The 16,825-nt window shown below is 44.7% G+C and overlaps 1 protein-coding gene across 1 annotated transcript; it reads right to left on the bottom strand.

Annotated features, from left to right (window-relative positions):
* Positions 1-380: 380 nt before the first annotated feature.
* On the bottom strand, positions 381-12,308 carry T265_06382 (hypothetical protein; the record flags this gene model as incomplete). The annotated part of the gene is made up of 5 exons (XM_009171630.1): positions 381-709; positions 842-1,057; positions 8,477-8,728; positions 11,974-12,052; positions 12,148-12,308. 5 exons carry the CDS (start codon positions 12,306-12,308, stop codon positions 497-499), a joined length of 921 nt encoding a protein of 306 aa, XP_009169894.1.
* Between the last annotated feature and the right edge of the window lie 4,517 nt (positions 12,309-16,825).

Below are 16,825 nucleotides of genomic sequence, written 5' to 3'. Positions count from 1 at the left end.
CCTCAACACAATGATCGATAACGGGAAAGGGAACTGTAACCAGCAGGTTTGTGGACATCGCATGGTTACCTATCCGCGTTTCGTTCCGTAGGTGATTCCACCCATAACCATGTTTTATTGGAATGCATGAAAAGCATTCCATCTTACACTACTTATACACCATAGTAGTATATTCGCAAACCGCCTAGGAAGCATCCGCTAATGGACGCTTCATCATCAGCTCGTTACGGCTATGTGACAACATCCTACTCAGTTTTTCTGGATACGCAACCAACATTCGATCATAATGCATCGGAAATGTCGCAAAGTGACTAAGCGAAATCGCAGAGACTAAGTAACTGTTGAAAAACTATTTTCACACACAAAATAGACATCATGCAATCACTTCGTGCTGCCAGAATGCATTCAAAAACCGAGAGGGAGAAAGATGATGATAAAAGTTTACTAGAGAGTGGGTCTGTACATGATGGAAGAGTAGCTATGACAGTGCAACACATTAATACTCGTCCAGTTCTGGGCACTGATCCAATTCAGGAATAGAGTTTTTCAAACGATTCCAATCGACGTGATGCTTCATCAGATATGTCCCTTTGTTTTCATGGGTTAGCTGGGTTCCCACAGACAGGATGTGGAAAACTGGGATGTCATATTGATATTTCCGCCACACGGAGTTCTTCGCTTCCGTGATGTCGACTAGTTGCAGACGGAACTGAAAACGACGGTGCACAAGAAAAACGGCAAGTGACTGAAAAGTTTAGAAATGTATTGTTGAACTGATTACACAATTTATGGGAACGGGCTCATTATCCACAAAAATAAAAAAATCGTTCAGCTCTAGCACTTTTTCGGTGCCTAGCTGCCATGCCGCACGAATGAAGCACGAGGGCTGGAATACTGCCAGGTCGCCCAAGCATAGACAGGGTAAGTCGAGAGGCAGAGGTCGGGTTCGAACCACGGACCTTCCGGTCAGTAAATCCGCGCCCCAATCACTTTTCCACCACGCCCCCACAAACATCATATTGCGTTTCCATCGCAGCACTTGTAATTCCGGTGCATGCTGAAGTGCGGTGTTTGATGATACAGACAACGGAACAAACAATGCTTGCGGTTGCTGGACTGAACTGATTATAGCAGCTAGTGAAGTACAGTAATCTCTTCCAGAATGCACAACGGTACTCCCTATTTAGAGTTGGGGTATTGTTTTTTTTTATTGCAGCAAACACGCCACTGTATGTCTACTGATGATGCCCTCTATCCTCGGTCCCGATGGATACGTAATTTTAGGAGCATTCGATAAGATTTGTTGTTGCTGAGGCTTGTGTAATAAAGTAGGTGCCGGGTAAACCGAACATACGCTCTGTTTTGCCAGAAAAGTGAATACCCACGGGATAACGAAAAACCTGCTACCTACTTACTTGCAGGACACAACTCGAAATGATATGAGGCAAGAAAGTCAACCAACTTACACAAATTTTAAGGAACATGGTCACCCCCGGGATTAGGGACCTTCAAGAGGGACCCTTTTAACTAGGTCCCATAGGGGACCAACGTATTTCAGAATATGAGAGGGATCTGGGGCATCAAATCACTAGTAATGCGAGTAATTTACAAAGTCAGTGAAACTCCCCACGATTGTTCCAGCTTAATGGTGATACTATCATAAGAGTAACTGGTTTCACCCCTGTCTTCGTGAATGTATTAGCTTTGATCAACTGCTATGTAACCGAAAAGATGCCGGTTCTGTGTGCAGAATTTCGTCCGTATATGCTACGTAGGGCTCATTGATTAACTTATCTGTTTTCTTTCACCATACACACGATACTTCTTGAATCAGAGTTTAATCTTCTTTGAACAAACAGGCCAATCGCCGAACGATACTAGATATTGTTTTCGAGCGGGTGATGGATTCTGTGGGCATCGGTCAGCCATAGCTCAGTAACACCACAGGTGTTTTGAGCAGCTTCGAAAACAGGATTATTATGACATTAATCCCACATTCACAACCCCTGAATGCATCAGTGCTTAAAAAATGGTCCAACACACTGAACAGGTTTGAACGTCACGAGTCCCAGGTTAAGAACTGTGTGATGACTCGACTTTCATACGCTTCGTGGTTACAAGAACTTTTTTCACAATTCAGGGAGTCTCTTCTATCTCAAAGAACAAATGATGTTATTCTGCACAACCATCTACACACTGGTACCTGTAGTTACATTTTCAACTGTCTTGATTCGCACAATCGAATTCGCTAAGTATGCACACATTCGTGACATCTCTCTTTGACCTAAAATATCGGTGCTGCCGTATTACAAAAGGATGTTTCCGTTACCTGCATGTAAACGGTGATTTCTGGGTTTTCTATCACCGTAAAAAAACTGTTGTGGTCTCGTGGTGTAACGGTGATATTACTGACAGGGAGGCATGCGAGTAGTATGTTTTCTTCTTGTAAGTTTGCTGTGCGTCTCTTGAAAAGGGAGATCTGTTGCGGAATTTGTGGAGTCGCTTTGTAGCATTTGCTTTGATTTGAACAACAGTCAATAAATATCCAGGAAAGTTCAGGAAGACGTGTTCAGGAGAAGATGGATGTTCAGTTTTTGTAAATAAGATGCAAATGACAGTTTTGCTTCCCTGTCCAATAGTCTGTAACTGGTCAGCTGGCTTTTTCTAATAAATAACTCCGCAGCGAAGGCCTTCTTCCTTTCAGCGGTGGTCCCCATATCCATGTTAAATTTGCTTTGAAGTCAGTCGAAATACACCGTCCCACGGTGAAAGCGCGATCCACCTGAAGCAAAAGATATTTGATTTCCACCGAACTCTTATTTCCGAAGTCTTCCATATCGATGGTGGACAAGTGAGCAAATATAATGACTGGTATATTGTTATGTCTTGATGTACGGTAATGCAACTCTGTATCAGTCCCTTGGCTTCCTTGTTCCGCCCACTATGGTATAACAAAAGGCACGGTAGCTCTACACAGCCCTTTATGGAGACAAAGGAAAATCATTACAACTGTATTTATAGGGTAGTCACAGGATGTTCCACAAGGTCGTGCCAGAATGTCCTTGAGGGGGCGAGAAGCGTCGAGTCAAAGGTGCTTGACTCGGATTAGCTGGCATTCTGACCAATCAGGGCATGCCTTTGTCCGGCCCGTGACACATCCGTCCAGATGATGTGATGTTCGGTTATTAGGGACGGCTGGCCCCCGAACATATATAAACATACTTCTTACTGCGATGATTTTATTTGAAGACACCTGTGTCCGTTCTTGTAGCGTTGTATCTGTTAGCAAGAAAGACGTGCCTAAAGTGTTCGTCCGACATCACATCTCGTGAGGACAGCCCAGATAAAATCTTGAGGCTTTTTCAGCAGTGGCCGAACACACCAAAATGTCTTGTCAAAATCCAGGGTAACAAGAAGGGGTCGGTAACCAAGTTAAAAAGTAGTCACGAGAGAACTAACCTGGGTCTCTGAAGTACAGTCGTCAATTTTTATCTACTCGACCACCCGGGACGGGTCTTTGTGCGTTACTCAAAATTTTTACGCAAAATTTTTATTCGGAATTCATCTAAAACTATATTCCTCCTCGATTTCACTGCAAGACCCAGAGTTGCCTCGTTTTTTTTAAAAAATTAGGTAACGCCTGTAGATGTTCATTTCCTGAATCAATCAATCCCACGCCCGCAGAAAAATGTATAGATTCACTTCTGATAGCCAGTGTAAAACACTAGGTTGCCCTATAGAAATCGGTTAACTTCTTCAGCCGTGAATAAACGTTTCACCTGCTATAGCCTCGTTCAGCGGTAGTAAGGAATGCCAATTCATGCGCGGAATTGAGTCTAACCAACCCAATTTTGACCTTCTGGTCAGATGTGGACTGGGAGGGCGAAGCATCGAGGACCACGGGTTCCTGGGGGAGAGATCGCCCCGAAAAACGGCCACTTCAACACGGTCAGATAAGATGGGGCCTGGAAGTAATATCTCCAAAAAGCCTCTGACAGAGTCCAATCCAGGTGTTCCCAAAGCAACTCTCCAGGCAAAGGTGCAAACTAGCATTGGATTCTTTTATACTTTACCGCCAAGTAGATACTCACACTACAGATAAATCCGCCCCGGCTGCCCTTTTTATCTATGTCACACAACAGTTCAGTGAAAAAGAGCAAAACGACAGGCGTTTGTCTTCAAATTCAGCATAGCTGATCACAAAAACGAGGACTGTTTCAAAGAGACCACGTTATGTAGTAGAGATCGCACAAAACTCTATTAAGGGCTAGAGGCACAGGTCATGCAGTCAATTTAGACGAATAGTTTCGAGTTAAAAATACAATGTACTCAGTAGATACTTCATGCTATCAGTAAAGCCAATCTACGCTGAAAAGTCGAGAAGTACTGCACAGCTGTTTCATTCGGCAGTGTGCATCTCACAAAACTCAACGGGGGTTCGAACCCGCAACCTTCCGACCAGTGGTTGAACACTCGACCGTTTTACATGAGTGACTGAGCATCAGTGTGCTAAAAATTCATTTGTCAATAATGGAAACTACAGCATGTGGTAACTTGTCGACTGGCCCTTCGAGTGAAAACTTCTCAGAAGGAAGTTTTACGCGTCTTGTGAAATTATCCTTTCCCATCGTTTGATAGTAATGTGACAGGATGAAATATATGTTGAAGTGCCAAATTTCCTCAAACATTTAATAACCCGTGGACTTCCGGTACGGTTGCAATTCAATGCATTTGCTTCTTATGTAAAGTTATCAGAGTTCACTGGCCAATAACGAGCTTTAACAGGTTTGGACCTAGTTTTCATACTTTCCTATTGGGTATCAAGTTGGGATACAGGGATTCTTAACAAGAGTGATGTAAATCGAATCTTCCAGAAATTAATCACAAGTAACCCGAAAAAGTTTCGAAGATAGTCAGTGATCTTTCCGAGTTTGCTGGATTGATTACCTCTCCATCAGTTCGAGGCTTTTTCGCGCTCGAGCTCTCCTCATTTCTAGAATATATGATGAGACATTCAGAAGAAGAAAACCATCATTTGCGAGTGACCACGGTTGTACCTACGCGTGATAAACTCTCGTTGCTGTTGTTGTCGCTGGCACTAACTTACAGTGCTGTTTTGTCATATGATGATCACGTGCCAACAGGCGCGGTCAGCTGAGACCAGATTTGTGGCTCAAGTTAGATTTGGTGCAGAAACTTGACCTATCTGAGGATGTGAAATAGGTTCTTCAGGCACGAGATGTGTTACATCACGCGTTTAAAGAGAGGTGAAAGAACACACGAGGGGAATAGGGAATGAACCAATGAGTTGCATCCTTTCACATGTTTTGTGCTTTATGCAGCACAAGGGTTCGAAACGTTATTCAAAAAATTTCAGGGTATGGATGCCGATAGACAGCACTGTTCTATTGATAAGAATACTTTGTTATTTTAGATGGGACAAAGTGACCAATGTATCTACTCCTATTTCATCTAAACACAACGGAAGATAGGCATTTTAAGAGGCATGATAACCCCTGCGTGTATTTCCAACGTCTGTATAAGCGCCTTTAGCGGGCCAAATGAAACATGAGGCAGCGTTTGTTCGGTACACTTGGACTAAGAGTATTATCTCGTTGACATCAATTTAAGTTCCGAGTGAGTGCACAATTCATACACGTCTATTTCGGTGTTCAAAGACGAAACGAGATGGATGAAACCTCAAGGAATATCCCTAAGTGAGGAGCTCAAAGAAGGTGGAAACCGACACTGGGTCATAGCAGTAGATCATCTCAAGAAAATCAACATTAGTTAACAGAACTTTATGACAGTTTTCGTGGCAGTAAATTTATTGGATTGAAGCCAGAGCACCCCCTGTCTATTTGCATTACCCCACTTGTTAAGAAAGGAAATAGGTTTGATGGGCTGTTGAATAACAGCTCCTTTGACACTATCAGACCTAACTTTTCACCAGCAGTCAAGCTCGACTTAGCTCAGCTCACAGATGGGAGAGTCTGTGGTTCGAACCCGAAATAGGCATATCGACGCTAGTTTTCGTGGCAGTAAATTTATTGGATTGAAGCCAGAGCACCCCCTGTCTATTTGCATTACCCCACTTGTTAAGAAAGGAAATAGGTTTGATGGGCTGTTGAATAACAGCTCCTTTGACACTATCAGACCTAACTTTTCACCAGCAGTCAAGCTCGACTTAGCTCAGCTCACAGATGGGAGAGTCTGTGGTTCGAACCCGAAATAGGCATATCGACCTGTCTGTCTGGACTTGGGCAAGCTGGCAGTATTTTCGCCACCCCCCCTCACGTAGCATGGTAGTTAGGCTCCGAAAGGGTGCAGGTGGTCACTCTGTCGAACCTGTTCAACAGGTTGTCGGTCCCTCAATTCACGCTTACTCTATATTTGCCAAGTGAGCGGACAAAATGACAGAGGCGAGGTACCGTGGTTAACAACACGAGACCGTTACCAATGGAATCAGGTGTTCTCTATCCCCCTACATGTACCTGCTGGGAACTAATAGTGACGGTGACGGAAGCACTGTCAATTCGAACCTTTCGGGATTCGATCAAGCCTCTATGGTAAACATTCGACTATGTTCCAAGGTGCTGTCTTGCAGACAGTGTTACAACTTCTATTTGGTTCTAGGATTGCCGTTCAGCCCACTACTGTAAATCCAAAGGCATGGTAGGTTGAGGCACCTGTACTTATATGGTTATCAAACAAGGTCGAATCAGGATACCCCTGGAGAAGATTGGCAAGCGCCGAGCTAGAGATTCTCGATCCTAACTGGCTAACATTCTGACCAATCAGAACATGCCTTCGTTCGATCCGTAGCCGGCTCACAGTACATCATCATCGTCAGCCGTAATAACCGCGTACTTGCCGTACAGTGGTTGTAGCTGCCACAGTTTCGTTCACCGATGATTTGGGGAAGTGGGATGGGTAGCTACGCATTGGAGGCGGAAGCTGATAAATTAGTGCGTAAATACGGCACTGTCAGTAGACTGTTAAGTGGGGGAATTGGGAAGGGATCTATGCATTGAAGGCAATAGCTTGGATGCATGAGCGCCATTGAGCGTGCGACTGGGCCATATCTGACAATGTGGACCGTCTCGGGGTCCCCATCCAGGAAGACCGCAATGACCAGCTCAGATGAGTTTGCTAGTACTGGCTTTTATACTTCGCGGCCAAGTCATTGTTTGGCCCCCTCTGGCTCTCGTCCACTCTTCAAGTGGTTGTACGAAAAGAGCCCTTCGAGGAAGTCGGTCGAGTGGCATACGCATCACGTGGCCAAGCCAGGGCAACCTATGCGGTGTGATCAGTTCATTTGTCAATACTAATAACTAGCCATTCAGTCACTACGGAATTGCAGCACGTTTTTCTAAGGCATTCGCCAGTGTTGTGAGTTAATTTGAATCAAGAGCTCACACGAGTTTGAGATAGTGTAATCCAGAATCACGAGAGTATCGGAATCCCCTCAGTGCTATCAAAAAGTGAAACATTCTCTCAGTTGATCGTATCAAAATTTGAAATAAGGTCAAAGGACACGCAAAAGTTCCACGAATGTGCGGTGGGTGCTACTGAACGAGCGAGCTCCACCGCTAGTTACAATCAACCGACTTACATCACAAACACTTGCCCATCCATCGGTTCCAACGTTAGTGATGTTTGGAGGCGGAAGCTGATAAATTAGTGCCTGAATACAGCACCGTAGGTGGACTGTTAAGTGGGTGGATCGGGAAGGGAGCTATGCGTTGAAGCTTGGGTGCATGAGTGCCATTGAGGGCGCGACTGGCCCATGTCTGACAATGTCTCTAACCATTGATGTGGCCCGACTCGAGGTCCCCATCCAGGAAGACGGCAGTGACCAGTGTGTCCAATTGACGTGATATTGGCTTGTTTTGGGGGTCTTGCCATCGCACACAAGCCTTATCGACTGTCAGACTTCAAATCAGATGGGCGAGCATTCAGATTAGACGGTCTCACTGTCAGATTAGCTGGACAAGTGGATGCCAGATTAGACCGCCTAGGTGAATAGCTCGAGTATTTTGAATTCGTTGGTTTCTTTGTGACCCTTTCTATAGAATAGAACAGACCGAATTCGTCAGTCCTTTCAGTGACATCCTTAGAAAGGGATAACTACACTTGGTGAATTCCTTCGAACTGCACCGTCGAACATGCAGCAACGGTGCGTACGAAAGCCGAATGCATTAAGTTATTGAAATTTCTCCAAATCTTGACCAATAAATGTACTTCTAAGAACGAAATTCCTCATCAATACGCACTAAGCATGTAGGAAGTAGCAATCGTTTCGATCAAAGATTCACAACGAAGCTTGTCGTACGACGAAATTTGATGTGTGCACTTAGCAATGGACTCTCGCATGACAAATCAACGTCGCGTACATGCAAAGATTAATTGAAACGCAATCGTGACAGCTTGTCACACGAAGTGCCCATTATGATGGAAAAAGGTATAAACTTACATATTTGTTTGCATACGGTCGCAACTGTTCAATCGCAGCGCGACACAAACTGCAGTCCGGTTTAGTAAACATCACTAACGTTGGAACCGATGGATAGGCAAGTGTTTGTGATGTAAGTCGGTTGATTGTAACTAGCGGTGGAGCTCGCTGGAAAATACGGGGCGGTCGGGTAACCAGGGATGAAAGACGGGATGACAACATCTTCTTTGCACCAGAAGTTAACCACACAGAGAGGATATGCGATCCATGAGACTAAAATGGATAAAAGGGCTCGATTTTTGCGCATTCGTATTTTACTGCGACACAGAGGATGAAAAGAATACTGTTTTCTCTAATGAGGATGCATCACCATGCCTTCAAATATATAATCAATATTCGCTGTTTTACCATGGATAATAAACTCCTTTGGTTAGTGTTATTGAAAATGTGAGTACTCATCATGCGAGAAAGATAAGAAGAAGAGGACGAGATCGACTAAAAGCGATCACCATGGAGATATGGCCTCAGCAGAGCTAAACTGTACAAATCTGTTTGGAAAGCATGTGTGAAGTAAAGAGAGGAGTCCAGACACTCACAAAAGTAGTATATCAGTGTTTCCGGCTTTTTCATAGAAATTTCGTCTCCCAGCCTTATGCAGCGGTCAAATTTGAAGAGCCTAAAATGAACAACCTTTAGTCTCACAAAGAAAACTACTCACAAGGTTGCTGAAAACTCTTCAGCAGCCTTGTGAGTAGTTTCCTTTATGAAAACACACTGCGATATCTCGAATATCGTGCCAACTGAATCATGAGGCGGCCTGTGTGCAGTACATTCAGTAGTAGGATGTCATAAACGAGAGAGTCAGTTGAGTCTCTCGTGAAAACCAAATTGGGTTGCAAATGAGTGCATTTGTCGCAGTCAGCCTAATTTGGGTTCAAGTAGAACATAAGGTTGACGGAAACTCGGGGACTGCGCCTACCTGATGAGCCCCAAGAAGGGTGGAGAGTTTTCAGCAACCTTGTGAATAGTTTCCTTTATAAAGAGAGCAGTCTTTATTTTGAATGCGGTTATGAATAATATTATTTTCCGTCCATTAAAATTCGTGAGATTGGAGAAAAACATGCAGTTGTGCTTAGCTGAGGGAATGTCCAGCGTCTGAATGTGTGGCATGACCAAATTCATAATGAAAACCCGTACTGGAAAAAGAAGACGAGAAGTTGCGTATTCGTAGCGCAAACAAAATGGAAAAGATAGGCTATGGCTTAGAAACAAGGCACGTGACTCCTGGTGGATTGGTCAGCTTGTGGGAATCGAAAGCGTCGATTGGCAGACAAAAAGATGACATTATGAAGCAGGAACTGAGACGTTTTCAGGTGTTCGACAGTCGTTGTTTCAGGACCACAGCTCGTGTGAGGTGGTGTCGACGAATCCGTTAAGAGGCTATTTGAAAGCGAGTTTCCGGTTGTGAAACGGGGACTTCTGTTGAACCATGTGTCCAGAACCAGAGGCTGAGTCGGTTAGGCCATGTATTGCGGATGCCAAACCATCGTGCTATTTTCCGTGCCCAATTCAGAGTGGCGCAAGTAGAGAGGTGACGACCCCTGGACTTGGGAGAGGAATACGAAAGAGATTACGAGTTTGGGTGATGCCGGTGCGACTCGCCTTCCAGGATGGGGACTGCGTGATCCCTACTGCGCTGCAAGATATGGCTGCCGACAAATGTCAGTTGCGATCTTGTTGTCAGTTTCTATCCAGATTGCCTGAATGAGTTTTGGAGGTTTGGGCACATTGGAATGATTGTAGTAAGCTAGCACCAAGTCCCTTCCCCGTCCATCTTTATTCTTTTCTTCAGCATAAGGCCTTCGAATGAATCATGGTTACACGGCAGCGAAGCATCAGGGTTGAACACTGATGTCATCCTGCCCATGATGATCATTGTACTTGAAAACCATACTGTAAATACGTGACGATGAGCCGTCAAAGGGTGTTCATCAACCTTACGGGCGTCATATCAAAGACAAAACGCATCAACGTTCTGAGCATCATTCCAAATAACACAAGAAGCGGCTGTTGTGTGGCACGCTTAGTTGGAATATATCATAAATGAGAGATTCAGTTAGGAAATTCAAGTTAGTTCTTCCGTAAACAGCGACTTAACTTGGGAGTGAGTGCTCACCGCCACATGAGTTTAATTTGGTGACTAACTGACAAATCAAAATTGATAGGAATCAGGAAAATAGACTTACCGGATGAGCCCCGAAATGAGGAAACCAGTAATAGGCTATGCGGAATTTTCATCGGTCTTATGAGTGGTGTCATATGAAGGAGAATCACGTGATCAACACTACAGATCATTTGATCCGTTTACGAATCGAGCCGACAATACCGAATGACTTGTGAACTAAACGCCAGTAACTGAAGAGTTACAAGAAGCATGAAACGAAGATTCCTCTGAAAAGAACTGTTCACTAGGAAATGCAGTGGGATGAAGTCAAAACATTCTTGGAGTACTCATACGCACTTGTGTAAAAGGCAATCTTGAACTTGAACAGTCAACTTTGTGGCCACATCTGACGCGGGCTTACGGAAACCTTGCCTCCAGAAAAGTGCACCAAGCGGTGGTCACAGAATTAGCATAAGACACAATATTCATGCATTTTACTCTTCGTTACCACATAAAATCACACTTGCACTTGAGAAGGTGGTAGGGAGGCCGAAACAGCGGCATTGTCAGTTAAATACTTTCAGTCGCTGCAACATATTACCACACCAAAGTTATCATTTGGCACTCAAATGCTCTGAATGGTAGAACTGTTAGGAAGCACCGAATAGATCATTTTGTCTCATGGACAAGTTAGTACAGGGAGTTTGGTACACGTTCAAAGCGTAATTAGCCCAAAGGCAGTCTGCAAAGGGATTTTGCAGATCGTCCGAAAAACTCTTCGAGAACAACATGACTGCATCTAATGAAGAATGAAATTAGTTTATACGTTACCTTGTTTTTCGTTTCATGACTAGCATATCTAATCGCACCAGAAATTGTGGAGGGTAGCCTAGTTTAGGTGATACCAACAGTCATACACGTAATCGGTTCACTTAAAAAACCATGGAACCTTTGCACGGCTCAGTAGCTGAAGCCATTTTCAATGAAAATAATCAAGAAGTCACAGTTATTGATTCGAAAGGCATGAAAGGACATTACGTACTATCGGAACCATCTACAAGGTCATGATGAGTCTGCATATCAACAAGAAAGGACATCCGGAAGCCAATCAATAAAAAGAAACTTATGAAAATGGGTGTAAGAATGCGAGGGACTGTGAGAACCAGAAAACATGTGGACAAGAAATATTGTTTACTTCTGAAAAATGATGAAAAATAGAACGATGACTTGCCAAGTGTGGTAAATACAGAAGGAGTGTTCATCAATCAATACAAAAACGAAATTGTTCACCTTTAGTACACCATCTGTGCAAATTTGCCAAGAAAATAGAAGCAACAGCGAGGACTGAGATCACCATCATCATTATCGACAGCATGACATCAGTATTCAACACTGATGCTTCACTGCCGTACAACCATGATTTATTTGAAAGCCTTATTGTAAGGAAAAGAGTAAAGGTGGACAGGGAAGGGACTTAGTGTCAGCTTACCACAATCATTCCGAGGTGCCCATACCTCCATACATTCACGCAGGCGATCTGGATAGAAGCTGACAACAAGAACTACACTGACATCGATTGGCACCCATATACTGTAGTGTCTTTAACCAGGCACAGTGAGGATCACGCTGGCCCCATCCTGGAAGGCGAGTAGCACCGACAGCACCCAAGCGTTTCGTGATCTCCTTCATACTCCTCTACCAGGTCAAGTGTTGGCCACCTCCCTGTTTACACCACTCCAAATTGTGCATGGAGAACAGCACTCTCTTCGGCAAACGCAACACATGTCCCAACCAACGCAGCTTCTGGTGCTGGACACATTCTCCAATGGAAGTACCCATTGCACAACCGAAAACGCGCTTTCTAACTGCTCATTACGGATACGCCGACACCAACACACACGAGCTATGGTTTTGAGACAACGATTGTCGAACACCTGAAGACGTCTCAGTTCCGCTGCTCGAATATGCCAAGTCTCACAGCCACACAACAAAACCGCCAGTACTATAGCCTGGTACACACGTCCATTGAGATTCAGGGACTGAGATACTACTAGTTTGTCCAAGCCAGGACAGGGACCTTCCAATCAATAACTTCAACCGATGTTTGACACTGGGCTTGTTGCAGTTCCAGCTTTGGAACTGCATGCAACTGGATGCTATATTGTCTAGACGGGCTGGCAGAACGAGTCTTAATCAATCGCACGAGTCGAACTAGTCCAGAGAGTCGCAGAAGTTATTCGGCTGATCATTAGTCGGAAAAATTCGAAATTCAAACATACTGGTGACGAAACTGTTTCTTCATGACAGACTGACCGACCGGCCAACCCGTTCGGGCGAAATGTCTTGGAGAAATCCGCCCAAAACCGAGCAAACAACATTCGAGGATGGCCTAATACACTGTGTGGGAACAACCTAAAGTCGTACGCTCTTATCTTAAGCGAATCGGTGTAGGGGGTAATCAAATCGTAGGTTAGCCATCAAAGACTTATTATATAAATGACGTGCACGTAGTTCCTACTATTTATTGATAATGGAAGGAGGGAACAGCTTAATGAAGCGAAATTCCTGATGTTGAAATACCTTCAATTACGCAAAAATGAGTCGTGTCCATCAGTCCGTCCTTTCTTCCACGTGTATCGTCTTCGAATCTCCATACACAAAGAGTTTCGGGCTCAACCTCCGGTGCTGTTCTGTACTGCATACGGGGCATTCAGTTGACAACACACTTGGCTTAGCAAAAACCGCGTTCGGCATTTTCTATTGAGTGAAAGGGTTTATTGGAGTATACAACCAAACCAGGTGTCTCTAGTGAGTCACTCTTTTCTCTCAAAACCATCTGGTGTACCCAGTTTCCCGTCAAATGCGGGCTAATTCTCGGAAGCAAGATTGAATCCAAGGGATCCAGTCAGCACTGGATTGGGTAATTTGCACACAGGATTACCAACCACCCTCAGTGGTAGTCGCCCCATCCACTTCTACTCGGTTCCTCATCTGAGAATGGACAGCTGTAAGCACGTTAAAAGGACAGTCCCGGATCAAGCAAGCTCGCACTGACTGGTTCTCAATACGGACCTTGCTCGCAAAAAAAAGCAATCGAAAACCAGAAATCGTCTATTTGTGGCACCCTTTAGGAGGATTGCCACCATCCAACGTGAACGAACTACAAGGGACAAGGCATTCCGCGTTACCGAAACGTAGACATAGGCAGCAAGTCAGATTTGGGCTTTACTAGGCACCTCCCGATCAGTAAGTCGCGCTCTAATCACACATGCTTCTCCAGTCAACCACAGAGAAGCAAACCGACACCGGTTTAAAAAAGGAAGCGAACATAGGGTTTAGAAAAAGAACCCCATATAGTTGGACGCTAGTGAAAACTGGGTTTTAGCGATGGGGCTGCCGTCCATGATGGTATCTCGGCACGAGTTGACCCAGTACACATTCTTGTTAGTAAGCGTAAGTAGGTACTGAAAGATGAGGTGATATTTCACCTAAGGTGACAGCGATTGTTGAAAACTACCACGATAGTGAGGACAGGACCTGTCTAAGTTAGTTTACTGAACAAGACGATTAGTTGGAGTAACGCTTTGCACCATACGGCGCGCACCGTGTCGGCATCTGTGAGATCCGAACCAAGAATATCTACGTCTCAACTCAACTTTTGTAAATAAAACTTGACTTACACAACGTAGGTCTCCCCACAGGCAAAATGGAGCAGCCATCGAGAGGGCATTAGACGACTCTATTTTTGAAAGTACTTAGATAAAACTTCTCTATCCGCTTTTTCAACTACTAAGCATCCCATCTTCATAGCATCTTTCCAACTCTTCCCCTCTCGGAGAGGGAAATATCGTGCACACTGAGTAGTAATCCGTTGAGCAGTGCGCCGAGTACTCGCTAGAAAAACGGCTCACTTTCATCGAACGACAGAACGATCCGTCGGAACTGAACAAAACGCGTTTTTAATTTGTGTGGTATGGTTCACAAATGGGGACTAGACCGTGCCAGACGGTCTATCAACAAACGGCGGCGCTCATTTTAAAGTAAGGAAACAGCTGTTTGTAATAATTGTATTAACTTAGAATGAACTTAACGGCGGGAAGATCTGCTTACGCACGGCGGACTGTGGCTCTGTTCACACATTGACTACTGGACCACTATGTTCAAAAGCTTAAAAGGATGCTGACCAGCCTCACACCGCCCAAAGAAAGATTCCTCATCACCATGACCGATTTCCCATTGGCCTGTGAGATTTGACACAAAGTTGTTATCTTCCAAGATGTGGTCCGACTCAGTCGGTCTAAGTGAAACCGGACCTAAAATCCCCATCAAAGGCTGAAATCCCGACAGCGAAGACGTATTTGGGTAAGGTAATTATGATCCAGAGAAGCCGGAGGCTGCCAAAACATTATTTTCATGTACGCATAAGGGGTGAAGTAATGTCCATTCCTCAAGTTAATCAATGCAGTATTTTCCCCTGGAGGTGTTTGTTAACACATATACACAGATCCCATCATGCGTGCAGTGGAAAGTTTGTCGCAATTTACCCTTCAGGATAGACTGCTTGCGTGAATCCCGCGACGGATGCTACTACGGTAGGATCAGCTGGAAGTTTACATGGCTTGGACGTCCATATGGTGATTTTGTCCTGACGACTATGCTCTACTGACACAGACCGAATGGGGCCTGGAAAATCCAGCAACACCTCGTTTTGTGAAGAAACTGTTTTCTGCAAACCTGTGTCTGCACAACATCCAAATCTGTCAAACGTAGACGTAGGTGTTGAAATTGCAGCGCGTCGCCCAATTTCCTGCTATCTTGGCAGCATTCGGGACGTATACCGAACGACCGAATGTCGATGCTTGCGACTGTCGAGACCCTCAGCTGCCAGAGACTAACTAGTTTCAATGATGGCTCATTCTGTTTTCTAGACGGACATCTACTAACAGCACCTCATGGTTCAACGAAATGTTCGGTTTACCGGAAACCAACTTGAACGGGACAAACCACACTAGCCTTAACATTTTATCCAACTAGAACACAAATGGAATCTACCTGGATGTCCTACTGACAAGGTAAGAAAAGTCTGTTTGGAAAACGAACTAGAAGCAGAACCACAGTCACTGGTAGCTTCAGATAAAAGCGGATGGACACTGTAAATGAAGACACCGAACTGGCCTTCAACTCATAGGGGAACTAGCCACAGACCATTTGATGAGGCCACTTACAGGCGTGTAAACCTTTCAAGCCAATACACACAAAAGGTGGCTGAGGATTACGCCACTGATGCCTCTACATCTAAAAAACAAACCTCCGGTTCACGCACAAAGCACGGTAGTCTACTCCTTCGTAAGTTCGAAATAGGTTAGGGAACCAGCTTACGAACCGGAAGGTCCGTGGTTCAAACCCAACCTTAGAATCTCCAACAGTCCTATCCAGGCTTTGGCAACCTGGCACTATCTCAGCCCCCGTGCTTTCTTCGGGTAATACGGGTGTTAGGGCTGAATGGTCATTATTTTTGTTCCACTCACGGATGAGATACTGCCACGGCGCCCACACCTAGACAGGAGGACGATTAGGGTCCTCGACCAAAGCTTTCGGCTCAAAAGCCTGACTGCATAGCAGCGGTGTTTGGCCGGAAATGCAATTACACTTGCCATATTTGCGAAACGCACATGTTCTAACCCCCAATCTGGAAGACCAGGAGACTGTGTTCGTCAGACCTCAAACCAGTGACCAACCTGGTATGAGATAGTGCGAGTATTGCGCGGACATCCCCAGTATAGCTCAATGGGTCACCGAGGTACACAAACCATCAGACCATGGTAAGGTTCAGTCTCCTCGTGGCTATTATTACTTTACCCGACTTTGTGCGGGCAGAATGCACAGGCCGCACGACACGACAGTTATCCAAGTGGTTAAAGGAGCATAGCCAATTTTGGCTGACAAACAAGGAGGTCAATCGTTAGCAAGGTGATCTCTCATTTGGGTTAATGTCATGGGGCACTTCTAGCCCCCATTCCAATTAGCCATTTAAGACAAGAGCTTGTGTCGGGGTGGGTTGGATTGGAAAAAAACCCAAGCGTATGCGCGTAGGATGAGAGTATCGTATGGAGAATGAGATATAATAACATTGCACATCCGAAACATCGTCCAACGTGGATGTTTAGCCACACAACAGAGAATACTGCTTCCACCAAGTCGTACCT

Source organism: Opisthorchis viverrini (assembly GCF_000715545.1).
Source record: "Opisthorchis viverrini unplaced genomic scaffold opera_v5_130, whole genome shotgun sequence".
In the NCBI taxonomy this organism is placed as follows: domain Eukaryota; kingdom Metazoa; phylum Platyhelminthes; class Trematoda; order Opisthorchiida; family Opisthorchiidae; genus Opisthorchis; species Opisthorchis viverrini.
The sequence above is the reverse complement of the archived record's forward strand: the minus strand, read 5'-3'. Positions and strand labels throughout refer to the sequence as shown.